This window comes from Crocuta crocuta, unplaced genomic scaffold, assembly GCF_008692635.1.
Source record: "Crocuta crocuta isolate KB4526 unplaced genomic scaffold, BGI_CrCroc_1.0 scaffold396, whole genome shotgun sequence".
In the NCBI taxonomy this organism is placed as follows: domain Eukaryota; kingdom Metazoa; phylum Chordata; class Mammalia; order Carnivora; family Hyaenidae; genus Crocuta; species Crocuta crocuta.
Genome location: NW_027533259.1, coordinates 1,275,711 through 1,297,441, shown reverse-complemented (window position 1 = coordinate 1,297,441; position 21,731 = coordinate 1,275,711). Strand labels below are relative to the sequence as shown.

General features: G+C 36.7%; 1 protein-coding gene across 1 annotated transcript in view; it reads left to right on the top strand.

The window, feature by feature from the left end:
• Positions 1-21,731, top strand: part of KMT2E (lysine methyltransferase 2E (inactive)) — a 99,936-nt gene that overhangs the window by 16,283 nt on the left and 61,922 nt on the right. Inside the window, 2 exon segments of the mRNA XM_077746913.1 lie at positions 8,785-8,857; positions 12,724-12,908. Of these exon segments, the coding sequence (XP_077603039.1) occupies positions 12,838-12,908 (71 nt within the window). The 5' untranslated portion in view covers positions 8,785-8,857; positions 12,724-12,837.

Sequence of the window (21,731 nt, the reverse complement as noted above, 5' to 3'; positions counted from 1 at the left end):
TTTTTTTTTGAAGAGGGCAAGACTAGGAAACTTGTAGGCTTTGAAGTATATTCTGTTCAGTGTTTAAGCAATTGTTCTAGAATAAAGGGCTGGAGCAAATGCCTTTTTACAAAATAAGACATCTAGGCCACATCTTAGACTTACTAAATCAGAACCTCTGGGGGTAAAGCCTAGGAATCCATAATTTTCAACTACCAACCCTAGTATATGAGAAGTAGCAGTTTGTGAGTTTATATTTGAGAACCTCTGGTTTAAAGTTGAAGTTAGAATAGGAAGAGAGACCACTTAAGAAAATTATTCTGACAGTCCAGGTCTGAGATAATAAAATGTAGACAGTAGAGACAGAAAAATTTGTTTGAATCCTATTATTTAGCTTTGCTCCACATTGTCCTTAGGTAGGTAAAGAAGAGAGGACTCAAATTCTCTAGTCTGAAAGAAATGATTCAAAATAATGATAGAAGGAATACTTAATTCTGGAGAGGACATTGTTTTAGTTAAGACTGGAATGAAGAATGAGAGAATAAAATTATTGCCAACTTTGATTGTTTCAGTCAAAAATTATGCCCTTACTTGAAAGCATACTTATTTCAAGACTGAAAAAGCAAGAATGAACCAGCCTAAATAGTCTGTATAGGTTGACTAAAAGATAAATGCAGGGTTTTTGTTGTTTTTGTTTGATTCTTTAATTATAACAGACTCTAATGTTACTTTTTGGGAGCATATTTTTCCTTTTCTGCTTCAGGCAGGTGGAGTTTACCAGTGAAATAAGTTTTTCATGTCACATGATGAGTCTGTAAGTATTTTCTTTTAGCCAGTGATTTTCTAACTATTCTCTGGGAAGCCTTAGGCTTGTCATGGAACTTAAGTGGTAGGTGGGAGGATGTACAGGCAGGCCCATTTCCCTTTAACTATAGACATAGCAAATATGAGGTACAAATGCCTACTGTACCTTTTAGCAGACTTTAATGATCAGTTAAGGCCTTTTCCTGGTGTATCTGCTATGAAATCCTTAACACAGCACTTCAAGATTTCATTAGCAATCTCTGGAGAAAGCATAGGAGAATAAAGCTAGTTTTCATCTTGGAATCAAAATACATGCTTAGATTATGGTTTAAGAGTTCATTTGTAGGACACCAGGGTGACTCAGTGGGTTGAGTGTCTGACTCTTCATTTCAGCTCAGGTCATGATTCATGATCCCAGGGTAGTGGGATCAAGCCCTGCTTCAGGTTCTGAAGGAACCTGCTGAGCGTGGAGGCTGCTTAGGATTCTGTGTCTCTCTTTCCCCCACCTCTTTCTCTTCCTCCCTTTGCCCCTTCCCCATGCATGTGCTCTCTCCAAAGAAAATAACAGAGATTTCATTCATAAGAAAATTTCTGTCAGTACTCAAAAAACAGGTTTGAAGGCCATAATTTTAATGTCATTTTAAAATTAAATTTTAAGTTTTGAAATAAGGTAGATTTACATGCATTTCTAGGAAATAATACAGAGAAATTCTTTTTCCTTTATCCAGTTTCCGTTAATGGTAACATCTTACAAAATTGTAGTACATTGTCACAACCAGAATATTGATGTTGATACAGTCTATCCATTTTGTTCAGATTTCCCTACTTCTGCTTCTGTGTGTGTGTGTATTTAGTTTTCTGTATTTTTATCACATATGTAAGGTTCCTGCATCTACTACCACAGTTAAGATAGAGAACATTTCCGTCTCCACAAGGTTCCCTAGACCTTATAACCACACTAATCTGTTCTGTATTTCTATAGTAGGTCATTCAAGACTCTTACATAAATGTAATTATACAGTATATGATCTTTTTGGAATTGGCTTTTTTATTTCATTCAACATAATTTCCTTAATATTCATTGAAGTTGCTGAATGTATCAGTAGTTCATTTAGGGGCGCCTGGGTGGCTCAATCATTTAAGCATCTGTCTCCTGATTTTGGCTCATGTCATGATCTCAGTGTCATGAGATTGAGCCCCATGTTGGGCTAAGTGTGGAGCTTGCTTAGGATTCTCTTTCTCTTTCTCTCTCTTGACCCTCCCCTGTTTGCACGCACTCCTCTCTCTCTCAAAATAAACAAACATTTTAATAAAAAAATAGTTCCTTTATATTGCGAAGTAGTGTTTCATTTAATGTCATTTTCCCATTTGGTAGCTACCATGTAGAACATGCCACTTTAGGGACACATGGGTGACTCAGTTAGGTATCCGACTTTGGCTCAGGTCATGATCTCATGCATGGTTTGTGGGTTTGAGCCCTGCATCAGGCTGTCTGCTGTCAGCCCGGAGCCTGCTTTGGATACTCTATCTTTCTCTCTCGCTGCCCCTACCACACTTGCTCTTGCTCTCTCAAAAATAAAATTAAACTTAAAAAAAAACAAAGAACAAAAAAAACCCACAGGTACCTTCAGAGTTTAACTTAAATTTGCAGAACATGTTGTCTCTCATTTTCTTTTGTGAACTTCCTGATTCTGTTTTCTCCTAATGTCTCAATTCTCACCTCCATTGAGGACTACTGGGAGCACAATTTAAAAATTGCTAATGTAGATAGCATTTTTTTTTTTAAAACAGAAGGAAGTTTTAGAATCCATGAAGTATTTGGTATTACGCTTTACAGGGATTATGCTTTACGCATGTGATGCTTTACATTGACGCATGTGGTATTACTGCTTTTGTACTTACAAGTAAGCTTTTGAGGAATTTGGGAAGATGTGATTATTAGGTTTGAAGATTCTTTGTCTTCTGTACTTGTATGTTGAGCAGTACATTCTAAGGTATGTAGTTGTGGGCCATATGGCAAGTAGAAAGTATAAATAGGTAACTGTTTTAGAAGGAAGTTGCTTTTATTATATTCTCAGAGGTGAATAAAGATTAACCTCATTATAAGAGCAGATTTGTATGTATAGGAAACAAATTATGTTTATAATTCCCAGAGACTTCAGTCTAACCTGTCAACTCTGTCAGTCACTGAATTGCTATTTTATTTTTTTAATTTACAAACCACATACTTTTTTAAAACTTTTTTAAAATTATTTATTTTGAGAGAGAGAGCCAGGGGAGTGGCAGAGTATCTCATGTAGGCTCAGTCACATAAACCATTGAAATCATGACCTGAACTGAAATCAAGAGTTGGACGCTTCACCAATTGAGCCACCCAGGCACCCCCTGAATTGCTATTTTAAAATTCCACATTTGGGGCACACGTGCCTTGGTCAGTTAAGTGTCTGACTTCAGCTCAGGTCATGATCTTGGGATTCATGGGTTCGAGTCCCACACTGGGCTCTGCACTGACAGTGTGGAGCCTGTTTGGGATTCTCTCTCTCTCTCTCTCTCTCTCTCTCGCTCTCTAAAAAAAAAAAAAAAAAGCAACATCTTACTAGATTTTATACTATGGTTTGGTGATTTCCACCACTTCAGAGGTTGACCAATACTATTCATAAATGGGTGGTGCATTAAAAAACTGATAGTATTGAAATTAATTCTCTTAACTTGTGGATGCTTTGGGGTGGTGAAGAAGGAATGTACCAATATTTCTACTGGTTGCAGAACTGATGTTTAAAAATTTTCCCAAAACCCTGGTAGAAAGAATGGTATCCCATTATATAATGACAAATAGTTTACTATATTCATACATGTATCTTTAAATTTGACAGACTTCATCTTTTAAGCATTTTCAGGTTCACTTCAAAGTTGAATGTATAGATTTCCCACATGCCTCCTCCCCACACAAGCACAACCTGCATCATCATCATCAGTGTTCCTCATTATTGTGGTACATTTATAACATTTGATGAACCAGCATTGAAACATCATTATCGGGGCACCTGGGTGACTCAGTCAGTTTAATGTCTGACTCTTTGGCTCAGGTTGTAATCTTAGGATTCACGGGTACAAGCCCCTGCATTGTGAGCCTGCTTGAGAGTCTCTCTCTCTCGCTTCTCTCTGATTCATGCTTTTCTCTCTCACTGTCTGTCAAAATGAATAAATGAACTTATTAAAAAACCAGAAAAGAAATGTTATTATCAAGCAAAGAGTATAGTTTACATTGGGTTCACTCTTTATCTTTGTGTATTTTTTAAAAATTTTTTTTAATGTTTATTGTTTTTGAGAGAGACAGACAGACAATGCAAGTGGGGGAGGGGCAGAGAGAGAGGGAGACAGAATCCGAAGCAGGTCCAGGCTCCGAGCTATTAGCACAAAGCATGATGCGGGGCTTGAACCCACAGACTGTGAGATCATGGCCCAAGCTGAATTCAGATGCTTAACTGACTGAGCCACCCTGGCACCCCTTTGTGTATTTTTTTAAAAAGGTTATTCTTGACACTTTAATACTTTGATTCCAGTGTCATATTTCAAGTGTGCTAAAAGATAATGTAACTGAGTTGTAAACGAGTATGAAGTTTCAAAAAATACTGGCAGATTTGGGAAAGTACCTTATTCTTGACCCTGTAGAGATGAGGTGGTGCTCATTGGATAATATCACAAGGATTGGTATTGATTTATTAAAGTCTTTTATCAGAGTCCATTTCTGTGTTGACAAAAATTCTCTAAAAAGAATTTCCGGTGTAGATGATCAATTGATTTTCACCATTATTGTGCACACAGATTTTTACTTTAAGAAAAATGTTAACTTTAGTTCGGATTTTATAATAAGGTTGATTTAAAATTTTTTAAAATGTTTTATTTATTTCTGAGAGAGAGACAGACAGAGAGACAGTGTGAGCAGGGGAGGGTCAGAGAGGGAGACACAGAATCTGAAGCAGGCTTTAGGCTTCGAGCTGACGCAGGGCTCGAACCCACGAACCACGAGATCATGACCTGAGCTGAAGTTGGAGGCTTAACCAACTGAGCCACCCAGGCATCCCTGTTGATTTTTTTTTTTTAAGTGAAACTGCTTCTTATCAAATCCTCTGAATTTGAAATCCAATACAGAAATATCCTTTCACCTTTCTTGGCAAGAATGGATTTTGGAATGGATCAGAAATAACGTTTTTTTTTTTCTTTCCCATTCAGATCATATTTTTTTTTTCAGATCATATTTCTTAAGCACCTACAGTGTACGACAAAAGTGCATTTTATTAAAAAAAATTTTTCTTAAATAAGTTCTACCTCCAATCTGGAGCTCAGAATCTGAGATTAAGAGTTGCATGTTTCACTGACTGAGCCAGGCAGGCACCCTGATTAGAAATTATTTAAGTTTATTTATTTTTGAGAGAGAGAGGTAGAGAGAGAGAGGGAGAAAAGGAGCAGTGAAAGGGCAGAAAGAGAGGGAGAAAGAGAATCCCAAGCAGGCTCTGTGCTGAAGCACAGAGCCCAGTGGGGGATTCAGTTTCTCTAATTTGTGAGATCATGACCTTAGCCAAGATCAAGTGTCAGACTTTAAACACCTGAGCCACTCAAGCTCCAGCCAAGCTCTCCCCATCAGAAATTCTTTTTTTTTTTTTAATTTATTTCTAGGAGAGAGAGAGAGAGAGACAGCGTGAGAGACAGCGTGAGCAGGGGAGGGTCAGAGAGAGAGGGAGATACAGACTCTGAAATAGGCTCCAGGCTCTGAGCCGGCAGTCAGCACAGAGCCTGACACGGGGCTCGAACCACGAACCGCAAAATCATGACCTAAGCGAAAGTCGGACGCTTAACCGACTAAGCCACCCAGGTGCCCCTCCCCATCAGAAATTCTTGAATTACTTGTTTTACAGGAAATTAGTTGAGAATTGTTCTCCAGTACTGATCTTTTAGGGACTTTTTACCTCATCACCATAGCTAACACTGAGTGCCACACACAATTCTTTCAAACAATTCAGAAAAATATGTTCTGTGATTATTCCTATTTACAGAGGAGGAGCTAAGGCTTCCAGAGAATAATCATTATTAAGTGGCAGAATGGTGAAATCTGAAGCAGTTATACTTTGATACTGAATTTAGTAGTAACGGTTGGAATTGTACTAAATAGGCTCCAGTGAAACTGTGAATCTTACAGAATCAGAAAATACACTTTTTGAACATTTTTTTTTAAATGTTTTATTTATTTCTAGGAGAGAGAGAGAGACAGCGTGAGCAGGGGAGGGTCAGAGAGAGAGGGAGTCACAGACTGAAACAGGCTCCAGGCTCCGAGCTGGCAGTCAGCACAGAGCCCGACGCGGGGCTCGAACCCACGAACCGCGAGATCATGACCTAAGCGAAAGTCGGACGCCCAACCGACTAAGCCACCCAGGCGCCCCAGAACATTGAATTTTATATATAGGTTTCCATTTTTCACATAGGTCCATGAACTAACTCTGTTTACAGGAATACAGATTTTTCTAAATAGAAATTTCATTTGCTATGAAAGTATTATAATGTAGGTTGGTATAATTTTTTGTTTTTAGGAACCAGTTGGTCATTAAAGGGAGTCTCAAGTTAAAATTTAACTGATTAGATAGGTGGTCTGTGCTTATTAACAAATAGTTTTGTATAAGAATTGAGTATACTTGTGTAGATGACTAATCTCCAATTTGGAGCATAGTTCCTCTAACGTCCATGTACTAGTGAAGGATGTGTTTGTTCTTGGAAATAATAGAGAATTTGAGTATCCTTTGATTATGTCCTTTACACCATCCCTGAAATATTTTAAACCCAAATTTTAGACTTTGAGCCCATTTTTCTCCACTTCTGTAGTCTTTTAATGCATTTTTGTGTAATGGATATAAATTCATTAAGTAGATCAGGTTTGGGGGAGGAGCAAAGTGGGTTTCGTTACTGTTCTTTAAGTGTGCTAGAATAAATGGCGTCCAGATGTTCTGGAATGAGACATTTATGTATTTCTTTAACTTCTTCTTTTTGAGCAAAGCAGTTGTCAATTTTTCCTCTTAACTGTAAATTCTAGATTATTTTATCAATTCTCTAGGAAACTTTAATTTCAGGCAAACTAATGTGTAGGTGCTGGAATCAAACTGTTAGGATTCAAATTGGTTTTTTCCCCAAAATGTTTAATTATTTTGAGAGAGAGAGCATGTGAGCACTTGAGCAGGGGAGGGGCAGAGAGGAAGAGACAGAATCCCAGGCAGGCTCCATGGTATCAGCACAAAGCCAGATATGGGGCTCAATCCCACGACCCTGAATCGTGACCTGAACTGAGATCAGGAGTCAGACGCTTAACTGACTGAACCACCTAGGTTTCCCTAGGGTTCAATTATTGATTCTGTGATTTATTAGCTATGGGACTTTGGATGAGTTTTATCTATATTATATGTAAAATGGGGATGATAAAGGTACCTACACCATAGGTTCATTGTGAGGATTAAGCATTGTAAGCGCTCAGTATTTATTATTGCTCTTATAACTTCTCTTTGGGGAGGTTTGAGTATCAGGTAAATGCTTGTAGAGCACTGTCTGATGCTAATATTAACCCAACTGGAAAAAATCATTCTGTTGTCAGAGTTTTTTTTTTGTTTTTTTGAATCTGATATTTATTCTTTTCTTTCGATTATCAGAAGTAATCCATTAATATACTTTATAAGGTGTAAACTGTAAGATCAAAAACCTAATCTACCTCTGTTTATAGTTGGAAGTCCTCAGAGCAGTGAAATGACTTGTCCTAAGTTTCATAGGTAATAACTAGGTAGTGTATCTTGATCAAACAGTATTTTTTAAATTTTACCTTAGTCAACTGCTACAGAGAAAGGAAATCTTAAGGGCAAAATGAGGGCAGTTTAATTTCTAATTCATAAAGAAATCTTAGGAATGTAGTCCCTCACAGTTTCTTTGAAGTTTCTTTATTTCATTTCCACTAGTAATTTAGCCCAGAATTTGCTTGCTTATTAGTGACATGTATCCAAAACATAATTGATTTAATTTTAATATCGATTAGCTCTATGTAAGTTACTTATAAGAGACAGAAAGATAATAATAAATGGCCCTTTCTTCAGAGAGATTATGACAGGGGCGTGTTGGTGGCACTGTCAGCTCAGAGACTGCTTGGGATTCTCTCCCCCTCTCTCTGCCCCTCCCCTGTTTACATGGGCTTGCTCGCTCTCTCAAAAAACAAACAAATACATACACTTTTTAAAAAAAGGTTATTTTAGAATACACTTTTATTTGTAATTTTAGAAACAAATTTTCCTCCTGTTTTCATCCTTCTGCTTTTTGGGTATGATATTCATCTTTTCAGCGGTATTTTTTGCTTTCTGAACTTTTCAGCATGGTCTTAAAAGCAGCCTCAGTCTTAATCTGATAGATTATTTTGAAATTGCCTTTCCTAGGGGCGCCTGGGTGGCTTAGTTGGTTAAGCGTCTGACTTTCGCTTAGGTCATGATCTCGCGGTTCGTGGGTTCGAGCCCCGCGTCTGAGCTGGCAGTCAGCACAGAACCTGGAGCCTGTTTCAGTCTGTGACTCCCTCTCTCTCTGACCCTCCCCTGCTCATGCTGTCTCTCTCTCTCTCCTGGAAATAAATAAAAACATTAAAAAAAAATTGCCTTTCCTAGCCTTTTATCTGGTTTTTCCTACTTTAGGGTTTTATTTGTTTTTGTTTTGGTATTATTGCCTTTGCTTTGCTAAATCTGTTTTTAGTATTGTATTTTCCCAGTTTATCTTTAGTTTGATTTGAATTTTAGCTTTAATTGTTGCCTTTACTGTGTTTACATTTATTTGCATAAAGAAGTGAAGAATAAATTTACTTTGTTAAGAATTAGCTGCTGTCTTTGTGTGAGTCCCTTTGGATTTTTAGGTGCCATGTTAGACAGAAGTATCTATAATTTTATGCCATTTAAAAACAGCTCAATACTCCTATGTTCACTTGGTTTCTAGGTCTATTCTGGATAGCAGGTTTTGTGAAGACATTTATTCTTTCTTGGACCTCAGATTTACCAGACATCTCATGGTATTTCTTTTTATATTATTTCTTTAATGGCTGCAATTTTTGTTCTTAATGTACTTTGTATATATTTTACTTGCGAGTTGGATAACCAGTTTCTTGTTTCACATATAAGATGTGAAAGCTTTGTGGTAATTGTTTGGATTGTGTTGAATTGTTCTTTCTCTAGTAATGCGTGTGTTATAAGCTCATACCGTTTCTGCTTACTGCATTGGCTTTCCCTTTCTTTTCTTATTTTTCTTGACACAGGAATTTGACCCTAATGAATTTATGATTTTATTAAGTATCAACTACATTTTTAAACAGTGTGAGTTTTCTAGTGATTGAGTTTTTGGTATTAATGAATATATTGAAATATTTGCCATTTTATGGTCTCAATAGATAGGACATCTTGCCTCCTGGCCTCTTGTGAATAAATTACTGAGATCATCTTCCCTGTTGAATCAAATTCAGAGTCTGTGGTTCTTGTTTCAGATATGATGATGTGTCTGTCCTGGGGAATGAAGTTCTGTGTTTTGAGAGTGATGGCATTTGTGTAGAGGGTGTCATGAAGTTGCTGTTCTAGCACTTAATCGTACAGATTGATCACTTATTTGGCTAATGAGGCCAGGGCTGCAGTTTCATTCTGGGTGCTCTCATTCATTCATCAGGCACTGTGCAGGGCTTGAGAGATAGGCGGTCATTGTACAAACACAGGCCATTGTCTGAAGTAGGTTAATGGCAAGCTCTTCACTGCTACTTAAAAAATAGTTCAAAATATAGTGTTTTTAAAAAATTTTTTTAAATGTTTTATTTATTTTTGAGAGAGAGAGACAGCGTGAGCAGGGGAGGATCAGAGGCAGAGGGAGACACAGAATCTGAAGCAGGCTCCAGGCTCTGAGTTAGCTGTCAGCACAGAGCCTGACGTGGGGCTCGAACCCACAAACCGTGAGATCATGACCTGAGCTGAAGTCGGATGCTTACTGACTGAGTCACCCAGGTGCCCCTCAAATGTAGTGTTTATTGAGGATTGTATATTTAAATAAAAAGGGAGCACACAATTAGATACATACTCAAATAGATTCTTTTGGGTTGGAACTATTATTCAGTTACCTAAAAAGAACGCGTAATAATTTGATTTCTACTTTCTGGTTATCGCCTCAAGTTAAAAAAATACACTACTAAATATTTAACAACATATGCCTAAAATATATGACTTTTTGTGAGTCTAAAGATATGCTGAGTTAAAGAAAACATCTACCAAGTAGATGGTACCAACAAGGAAGAGAATTTTTCTTTTTAAGTTTTAATTGTTATCCGTTGTTAGATCCGTATCTTCAGCATTTTAAAGAAATATAGAATTTTGTCACATTTGAATAGAACAAACTTATAGTTTGTAAATTGCTTGTGTTTTGTCAATTAGAAATTTTATAATTGTATAGCTTTTTGTGGATTAATGTATCTTTTATAAAGCAACTCTAATATGGTCACAGGGGCAACAAGGAAGGTAGGGCAACTTTTCCTTTTTCTCACTCTGCTTTAATTATTTGTAGAGGAGGATTCTAATTTGATGGAGCACATTGTAAAAGCATAGCAAGTTGAAAACCATAATTATTTTCAAAAACTATTAGAAGAATCACTTTAAACGAGGTCTAGACAGCTTTTCCATGAAGTAAGAGCAACTCTTCTTATGTGACTGCCACTTATTGATTGCTAAAAATGTGCAGTGCTGTGTATGAAAATGCTTTACATTCATTATTTCATTTTCTTCATGGAAACTCTGTGAGGATAAGATCTCATTTTATAGGCAAGGTACCTGAGGCTTAGGTTAAATAACTTGCATAGCTCATATATCTGGTGAGTATAGGTGCAAATGCCTATTATTGTATATTTTTATTATAATATCTTATAATCTAGTAGCTCTCCCACAGTTATATGTGGGGTTTTTTTTCCCCCTTAAATAGTTTATTGTCAAGTTGGTTTACATATAACACCCAGTGCTCATCCCAACAAGTGCCCTCCTCCATGTCCATCACCCCCTTCCCCTCTTCCCCCCAGCCCTCAGTTATATGTGATTTAAAGGTGGAGCTAGTTTTCTTGGAAAATTCAAACAACTGTTACCACTTTACTTCACTATTTTGGTATTTGCTCCCATAAGGTATGAGCTCACAATCTTTATTACCTGTGAAATAGAAATTAAACTAAATAGTTATTGTCAAGGTTACTTGTAAAAATTAAAGATAAATATGAAAATTGACATTTGAAGAAATCTTGCTCTTCAGTATTTCAGGCATAACATGGCAAAAACAATTTTGACTGTTGCCCTTTTTCTCTTTATAGGATTATCTGTTTTGTTTCTAAATTGTACTATATTATTACTGAAAAACTGTTTTTTTTTTCCAATTTTTGTTTTGAGAGAGAGAGACAGCATGCACAAGTGGGGAAGGGGCAGAGAGAGAGAGAGAATCCCAAGCAGGCTCCACACCGCCAGCACAGAGCCTAATGGGGGGCTCGAACTCCTGAACTGTGCACAATCATGACCTGAGCTGAAGTTGGACACTTAACTGACTGAGCCACCCAGGCGCCCCTTATTACTGAAAATATTTTGAGTAGATGTTTCACAAAGAGTATCATATACAAGTGTCATACAGTGAATTAGATTAGAAGCATTGATGTTGAAGTTGAATATATTTTGTTATTTGGTAAATTTGTTTAAAAAACACTTCAAGTGTATTAGTTTTCTTTACTAATTACCCGTATTAGGGAACACTAGTTCTGGGGAGTTAATACTAAGTGAAGAAATAAGAGAACTCCCTCAATATACGTATATTGATGCGGTATGGAAAATTACAAACACTTTAAACCAATAGATTTTATTACAAATTCAATAGCTTTCTTTTTATAATACATAAAAGAGTAGAATTGGTTCAAATCCTGGTTTTATTTTTTAAAAATATTTATTTTTAAAGAGAAAGAGCATGAGTCGGGGAGAGGCAGAGAGCGAGGGGGACAGAGGATCCAGAGCAGGCTCTACCCTGAAGTAGAGAGCCCCATGCTGGGTTTGAGTCATGAGATCATGACCTGAACCGGAAGTTGGATGCTCAACCAACTGAGGCACTCAGGCACCCCCCTGATTTTATTTTTTAAACTGAGCAACCTTGGTTATTTAACCTTTCTTGCTTTTGTAATCCTCAGTGGTAAAAGGGAGAGCCCTGTCTCAGAGTTGTAGGATTAAATAGATCATCCACGTAAAAGCTTAGTAAGTACTCAGTATTTGTCAGATCACCTACTGAATCAAGAAGGCTTGTTTTGGATACCAGTGCTGTAAGAAATTTCATTTTATCTTTGAAAATGAGTAATATTTGTTGGTTCTTCACTAAGCAAGATACCTTAGTTAATCTTTGTTTTGGCATTTTATATTCTTTCCCTAAGGAAGGTTATGATTCAGAAGCTTCTTTTAATCAAAGTTGCATAACTTAATTCCAAAATAAAATTAAATTAGGGGCGCCTGGGTGGCTTAGTCGGTTAAGCATCCGACTTTCGCTTAGGTCATGATCTCGTGGTTCGTGGGTTCGAGCCCCGCGTCGGGCTCTGTGCTGACTGCCACCTTAGAGCCTGGAGCCTGTTTCAGTCTGTGACTCCCTCTCTCTCTGACCCTCCCCTGCTCATGCTGTCTCTCTCTCTCTTTCTCTCCTAGAAATAAATAAATAAAAAAAATTAAAAGAAAAATAAATGAGCAAAAGAGAGACTCACTTGAGCAAATTCCAGTTTATATGGATATTTTAATGAAGAATGCTTTTTCTTCATGTATCTTACTTATTGTCTTTATAATATGAATGCATTAGGAATATGAAGATGATTTTTAATTTTTTGTTCCTTTTTCTTTTAAACAGGGTTTGTGGATGCACTTAGATGTTTGCAATGAGCACTGTGGCTGGCATGCCCCAGTGTTTTGGATACCAATGCATAGGACTCCATAGTAATCGAATTTACCAGAGGCGAACGTCATGAGCATAGTGATCCCTTTGGGGGTTGATACAGCAGAAACATCATACTTGGAAATGGCTGCAGGCTCAGAGTAAGTATTTAAATTAAAAGCGTTTTGGATAGGAAAGGGAAAATATTTTATGTAGTTATTTTAGCATAACCAAGCAGTGCTTGGTTTGTATTTACATTTTTTCTCATTTAGGATTCTTGTTGAAAATAAAATATGAGAAAGTTAAAGACAAAAATTCCTTTAAAATTACTTTTTCAAAACTTTTGAGCCAAAATGCTGTATCTTTCTCCACATCTTTTTGTCTTTTCCATCTGCTAATTGCTGAGCTCAAGATAATTTTTTTTAATTGTAAGATTTGTCATGTTTATATTGGAAAAGTAATTTGGTTTTAAATTTGGATCTTTAAAAATATTTTAATAAGATCCATGTAAGTATGGGATTTGCCTTTAAAAAATTTTTTTTAATTTGTATTTTTTAAACGTTTATTTATTTATTTTGAGAGAGTGAGAGAGTGCGGGAGCTGGGTAGGAGCAGAGAGAGAGAGGATCCCAAGCAAGCCCTCCTATGTCAGTGCAGAGCCCAACACAAGGCTCCATCTCACAAACCTTGAGATCATGACCTGAGTCGAAACCAGGAGTTGGTTGCTCAACTGACTGTCACCAATAATATTCCCCTCCTCCTCCCCTCAGAAACAAAACTTTTAGAGTTGCATTTATAAGAAGCTTCAATGTAATTAATATGCTTCCTTTTCATTTCAAATACATAATCAGAAGTTGTATAAGACACAGCATGCTGGGGAGGGGTGCATGGGACTTCACCATTTCTTTGTTTACCTTCTGTGAAGCTACATAATTATTTCAAACTAAAGTGTTCTTAAAAGTTACATTTTATTGTATTCATGTGGCTGTATAATACTAATTATACATTAGTTTTCTTTAAAGATTGTACTGCTACAGTACAGTCTATCATTAATGAACTATTTTAAAATTTAGGAGATATGGGGGACCTGGGTGGCTCAGTCAGTTAAGCATCCAACTTTGGCTCAGGTCATGATCTCACAATTCGTTGAGTTAGAGCCCCGCATCAGGCTCTGTGCTGACAGCTAGCTCAGAGCCTGGAGCCTGCTTCAGATTCTGTATCTCCCTCTCTCCCTGACCCTTCCCTGATTACGCGCTCTCTCTCTCTCTCTCAGAAATAAACAAAAGAACATTAAAACATTTTTAAATAAAATAAAATTTAGGAGATACTCAGTGATTGTTTATTGAGTGTATTAGTGTACTGGACCAAATTTATACTAGTTTCTAAGGCTATAAAAGAGAATTTATTGGATTACTTGTTCTTCTAGTCTATCTGTAGCATTTTATAGATAGGAAATTGCAGTTGAATGTCCAGTTTAGGATCTGTGCAGAATGGGTTTGCGAAGCTCTAGTCCATTATTTCCACTATTATTGTGTCTCTAAAATAAAATTCACTCTTCTCACCAGCTCTAGCTTCTTTATTGTATATTTGTGCTCTTCTCATCACTAGGTTTTAAGAAACCTTGGGTTTGTTTTGCCTTTTCTTCAGAGTTAGGGATCTTTTATTTTACTTCTTTCTGTTACCTATTACCTTAACAAGAGTTGGCTCTCTACCGAAATGTTAGAACTAAAAAGAATAATTTTAAAATATTTAAGATGTAACTGAGTAGTCAAGATTGACAGACTGTGGTTTAGAGATATCTGTTTTAATAATAAGAATAAAATTTTGGGGGTACCTGGGTGGCTCAGTCGGTTAAGCTTCCGACGTTGGCTTAGGTCATGATTTCACGGTTCGTGAGTTTGAGCCCCGCGTTGGGCTCTGTGCTGACAGCTCAGAGCCTAGAGCCAGCTTCGGATTCTGGATCTCCCTCTCTTTCTGCTTCTACCCTGCTCATATTCTCTCTCTCTCTCTCTCTCTCTCTCTCTCTCTCAAAAATAAATAAAACCTCAAAAAATTTTTTTTTAAAAAGAATAAAATTGGGGCGCCTGGGTGGCTTAGTCGGTTAAGCGTCCGACTTTCGCTTAGGTCATGATCTCGCGGTTCGTGGGTTCAAGCCCCGCATCGGGCTCTGTGCTGACTGCCAGCTCGGAGCCTGGAGCCTGTTTCAGTCTGTGACTCCCTCTCTCTCTGGCCCTCCCCTGCTCACGCTGTCTCTCTCACTCTCTCTCCTAGAAATAAATAAAACATTAAAAAAATAAATAAAAAAAAAGAATAAAATTTTGTTGGGGCACCTGGGTGGCTCAGTCAGTTGAGTGTCCGGCTTCGGCTCAGGTCATGATCTCGCAGCTTGTGGGTTTGAGCCCCGCGTCAGGCTCTGTGCTGACAGCTAGCTCAGAGCCTGGAGCCTGCTTCACATTCCGTGTCTCCCTCTCTCTATTACCCTCCCCTGCTCATGCTCTGTCTCTCTCTGTCTCAAAAATAAAGTATAAAAAATTAAAAAAAAAATTTTGTTTCATTAGCCTATGTGTTTTTTTAAGATATTGTAAACCTTCCACAGTCAAATTTCATTGAAGCTGTTTTATTTAAAAATAACTTTTTATTATACATAGCATTAATAAAACAAATATCTAGATCTTGGTGAATAGAAGTAGAATTGAAGTCAACTGCCACAGGGGAGACTCAAGATACCTTAAAAAATTGCCTGTTAACTACTTAGATCTTAGCAGTTAATTTTTACCTGCATCGTGTTTGTCCTTAGGTTTTAACAAATACCCATTACAGCTATACAGGTTAACATAATGACTAACTTATTTTCTCACTAGTGCCTGGAAGGATCCTGGGTATAATTTAAAAAAATGTGGAAATGTAATAATATATTTAAAGGGAAAATTGAGCTGAGTGCAAAAACAATTTTTAAAGACTTGATTAGCAAAATGACCATAACTGGATTAATCAGGAGACTGCTTTTCCTACCAGGAAATTCTATGTGTAAAATTTTTTGATTAATTGCATGTCTATAAATGTAGGCTAATACTAGAAGTAGATTTCTGGCTTTTAGAATAATTTCATAGCGTAAGACTAGTAATCCAAGAGAAAGCATATTTTGGATCATCGTTTATGAGCATCAGCTGTTTGGAGAGTGTTTTACTAGAGGCTCAGGTTACAAACACAAAGTATAATCTTTTAGCCCTACTCTCTTTTAAAAAAAATTTTTTTTAATTTTTGAGAGAGAGACAGCATGAGCAGGGAAGGGTCAGAGAGAGAGGGAGACACAGAATCCAAAGACAGGCTCCAGGCTCTGAGCTAGCTGTCAGCAAAGAGCCTGATGCGGGGCTCAAACCCACAGACCGTGAGATCATGACCTGAGCTGAAGTCAGACGCTTAACCGACTGAGCCACCCAGGTGCCCCTACCCCTATTCTTAAGGAAAGAATAATCAATGAGAAAGTCAGAACTCTAATCCACTAAGAAAAAGTACACAAAATCATGTCATGTGTACTTTAAAATTTTCTAGTGTCCATAGTAGAAAGGTTTTAAAAAAAAGGTTAAATTAATTTTATTGTATATTTTATTTACTGTGTCCAGAGTATCACCATTTTAACATATATCCACTATAAAAATATGAATGAAATATTTTATGTCTTTTTTCCACACTAAAAATGTTTACAATCTGGTATGTATTTTATACTTTCAGTATTTCTTAATTCAAATTAGCCACATTTCAAGTGCTCAGTGTATGTCTAGTGGCTACTGTATTGGATAAAGAAACTCTAGATTAGCTAACAAAGTAGTAGGACCTCAGAGAAGAAGAAAGTGGAGAAACCCAGGCTATCAGCTAGTTATGAAAGTTGTAAAAGTGAGATCTAAGAATCTTTCTTTCTGAATAAGAAAATAAAGATAATAGCTATGAGGTATGTATTGCTATTCTTATACCGAAGTCAAAGAGCACAAAAGTGTCAGAGGCAGAACATAATAATGTGTTCATTTTAGGCCCTTTTGGTATTATAGCTCTTTTACTGATCCTACAGAGACTGTATTGACATATGGTTCATGTTAAGTAGTAGCTTCAGTTCTAGCAGTAGTATATTCAGTATAATAAATGACTACATATAACAAAGGTATTTGCAGGTCTTTGGTCAAGAATAAGGAATGTTGAAGAAAACCTAGACTCCATTATTGTTAGACAGGAGAGTTGAGCCTGAATTCAGCTGTATTAGAATTATATATTCTTTATTCTAATAAAAAGAATGTACTTCCTGTCTTTCTTTTTACCTCTTCTGCCTCTGGCATTCCAACAATCTAAGAATTCCTAAATTGGTTAAATAAACAACAAAAAAGATGGGAACCCTTCTGGAACTAGAAAGTAGGAAGACATATAAACGGGGAATGTTAAATTTCTTCTTTTAAAAAATTTCTCCTTTTAAAAAAAGAAATGCCAAGCTACTTTTCTGTCTTACAGACTGGGAACAAGATTACAAACATTGTATTGTAGTTACTATTACTACCTTGGTACCATTAGAAATCATAAATGTGAGCTTTTATATAATTGTGTGTACTTTTGAATGAGGTGAACAAATGAGTAAATGTGACATGTAAATTAGAGGTGAATTTTTTTGGAGGAAGGCTCCTTGTACTATGCCTGGCAACATAGTAAATGCTCATTTGTTGACTAATACGAGTACTAAAAAAGAGATAATCTAGGTTTTCAGTTTTGTTCTACTGCTAACATACTAGTGAGCCCTTAAACATGACCATTATTATAGACTTTGGTTATCTTAATTTGAAAAAGAGGGCTTGGATCGAGGTATTAATGTGATTCTTGACTTCAAATTTCTGAGATTCAGTACATTTTTTACCACTTGTATTTTGCCATGGTGTCTGGTATTAAGTTATTTCAGTGTCACTAGAGCCACCTGCTGACAGAGTTCATTACTTGTTAAGTGTTAGGGTGCTGTTAGTCTGAATTCGTATAATTAAAGATGCTGAAATGTTTTGTGTATAATGAAATGTTTTCAATAGCATTTTACTTGTTCATTTTCACTGATGCTTAACATTTTCACTTAGGATTTCTTTACACATAATCCACTATCAAGAAACTAATACTTTCTATTGGTTTTAAAGTAAGTGTTGATTTGCTCATCCTAATTTGGAAGTGCTTTCATTTAGCAATGGTTTTGTTTTAGTATTTAAAAACTTATTTTACAGAACTGTGCTAGCAATATTTTGAAGTGTTCTTCAAATGATGCTGAATTTCTCATTTGTTTCATACTTAATCATAAACAATTTTTTCTTCTAATTTCTGCTTGTGGTACTGAATACAAAGCTCAGTACATCCATACAACTGTCTATAATGTAGTGTATAATGTTCCTTAATCACCCCAGCAGAAAGTTCAGTAGTATTCCCATTTTGCAAAAGAAATGCTGCAAGAGGAGGTTCACAAACTTCCCTAAGGCCACCTAATCAGTAAAAAGTGGAGTTATGTTTGAACCCTGTTATGTTTGCTTAGCTCCCGATCTATGCTGCCACATAGGTCAGAAGAGCCAGATTTTGTCAATGGACGTGGATGAGTTAAATGAAGTAAAATGCTACATGAAATAAACTGAGGACAGTTGTCATACCAAACATTTCCATTTTAAAAAGTTCCTTGTGTGTTGTTATAATGTGCGTAATTTTCGTATGATATCTTTGGGAAATAATAGGTTATAACAAGGATGAAAGAAATTGACAAGTTTTGATCACATATCTGAAGGAGCATATTGAGAACTCATGGAGATCTTTTATACCCATTACTGTAACAATTAGGGAGTCAGTCTGTCCATGTGCCATTACTGATACCCAAGTGTGTGTTACTGACACTCTTAACATTAAAAGGAAAATTCGAAGTTTACCTAAAACACTGGTATAAACTGCCCATTAAAATCAAATGGCATTTTGAAGGTATAAACAGGGACGAAATTTTTGTTGAGGAAGAAAATCATAAAAATCCAATTTCTGAGGAATCAGAGTTGGGTTTTTTATTTTAGGGGGGTAAAGGTTTGTTTGTTTTTGAGAGAGAGAGTGCCCACAAGTGGGGGAGGGACAGAGAGAGAAGGGGACAGAGAATCCTAACCAGGTTCTGTGTTGACAGCAGGGAGCCCAGTGGCGGGGCTCAAACCCATGAACTGGGAGATCATGACCTGAACCAAAGTCAGATGCTCAACTGACTGAGCTACCCAGGTGCCCCAGAATTAAAGCTTATTTATTCAATCATTCTAAGCTGTTATTTTTCTCTAAATGCCTCTCTTAATTTCATGATTGGTATTTTCTCTTTTTAGATCTTCAGTTCACCTAACTTAGTTAAATGTCTGCACTAAGAATATATAATGTGCCTTGGATGGTAATTTATGAAGCCTTTTTTAAAGAATAAGGATATTTTGGCATAAACAAGATTTTTAATTTGTAAAGTGGTTCCACAAAAATGGGGTATCATCAGGTAGATTACTGCAAACAAAATGATAGTTCTAAGTTTTTGACAATAATTTATTTTTTTAAAATTTTTCATGTTTTTTAAAAAATTTTATTGATTTGAGAGAGAGACAGCATGAGCAGGGGAGAGTCAGAGAGAAAGGGAGATGCAGGATCCAAAACAGGCTCCAGGCTCTGAGCTGTCAGTACAGAGCCTGACGTGGACCTCGAACCCATGAACCATGAGATGACCTGAGTCGAAGTCGGATGCTTAACTGACTGAGCCACCCAGGCACCCCTTGACAATAATTTAAAACTTAAATTAAGACATTCGAAAATAGCCTGTTTATATTTTTACAAATGGAAATACTACATAAAGGAATAATTTTAATTTTAACAAACAAAGATATTTTCCATATTTATGTAGTTTGAAGTAATGAAAATTAAAGTGACATAGATTCTGGATTTCTAGAACTCAGCCTTTGTGCAATTCTATAAAGTGACACATACTACCATTTTGTAATATAAAAACAAGATGAAGTTGTTTATCCCATTAAGTCACTAATCCACAGGCATAAATAGCACTCTAGTAAATTTCTAGGCATAGTGGGTACAGTGCTGTGTGGAGGGAAAAGTGCTAGACCAACTTAAGAGATCTGAGCTTTAGTATTTTCTTTGCTATTATAACACCACATGGCTTGGAAGTAAGAGTTCATTTTACAGATGTAGAAACTAAGACCCAAAGTGGTTATGTGACATGTCCCAAAGATAACACAGTGACTTTATGGTAGAGTCTAGAGTTTTTGAAACTAGGATCAGTCATCTGGTCTGTAAAGCTGGAGGTTGGACCATGTGATCGTCATAATACCTTCTGGGACAGTGTCTGAATATTGGAGCAACAGAGACTCTTTCCCTTAACAGTTCATGTCCTGTTGCACTGTGTCCCTAAGTAGGGACCCACAAGTGGACTTAGCGACTGATCCTCCACGCCTGGCTTCATTATAGCATTGTTTGGGAGTCCAGAAACTGCCCTTTACACTAAACCAATCAGGACTGACCAGGAGATGTACTACCTGCAGGTCTAGGCCAGAACAAATCTGCTTGTAGTCTGAGGGAAAGGAAACCATACCTGAACATTCCCTTGGAGCGAGATGCAAACCAGGCCTACCACATCTTTGTTTTATCTGCTCTTGTTAGCAGTAATCTTAGCAACAGTATTTCATTTTTCTCCAGGCCATCAACATCACCTCAAGGAGTCAGAAGGAGGTCCGGAGAGTAGCTAATTTGGATTAAATCTTGACCCTTTCTAGTATTATCTGTGCTTCTCACTTTGGTAATTTGGTAATTCCTTGGGTACTTCTGAATTGTAGGTCTATTCATATGTTTGAATACTGGCACTGTTCTCCCTTTTATTAATTCTTCCACCTGCTGTAAACAACTTGACTTTTATTTTGACCGTGCTACTGTGACCTTGAGGCTAATGCATTGTTTTCAGGCCTTACGTTGCTTGCTCTCTCAGGATTTGATACTACTACTATCAGTATTTTTGTTTTTAGTGAAACAGCTTTTTTTGTAGTTTGGGCTTTTTTGTAGCAAAGTATAAATAACATACTTTATTATGTTATTATAATACACTGAGCCTGGGTGGCTCAGTTGTTTGAGCATCTGACTTTGGCTCAAGTAATGATCTTACAGTCTGTGTGTTCAGGCCCTGTGTTGGACTCTGTGCTGACAGCTCAGAGCCTGGAGCCTGCTTCAGATTCTGTGTATCCCTCTCTCTCTGCCCCTCCCCTGTTCATTCTCTTTTCTCTCTCTCAAAAGAAAATAAAGACATAAAAAAAAACCCCAAAATTTATAACTTTAGCCATTTTTAAGTTTACAGTTCAGTGACATTAAGTCTATTCACAGTGCTGTGCAGTCATCTCACATCTGTTTCCAAACTTTTTCATCATCCCAAGCAGAAACTTTGCACTTATATAAACCTCTTTATCCCCTCTAGGCCCCTGTGCCTGGTGACCTCTATTTTACTTAAGTCTATCTCTACTTGCTTCTTCTAGTTACCTTATATAAATCGAATCATAAAATATTTATCCCTCTTTGCCTTTTTTACTTAGTGTAATGTTTTCAGAGTTCATACACGTTGTAGCAGGTATCAGAATTCCTTTCTTCTTTATGGTTGAATAATATTCCATTGTATAGATGTACTACATTTTGTTTATACTTTCGTCTGTTGATGGACACCTGGGAGATTTCCACCTTTTAGCTATTGTGAATAATGAATGCTGCTATGGACATTGCAAAGTATCTATTTGAGTCTTTGATTTCAGTTTTTTGGGGGAAATATACTTAGGACGGGAATTGCTAGTTCGTAAGTTAATTCTGTGTTTAACATTATAAGAAACCACTGAACTATTTTCCATCTGGTATTCTTTTTATACCTTAATCTTTTTTTTTTTTTTTTTTTTTTTTTTTTTCCTTTCCTTTTTTTTTTAGTTTTTTCTT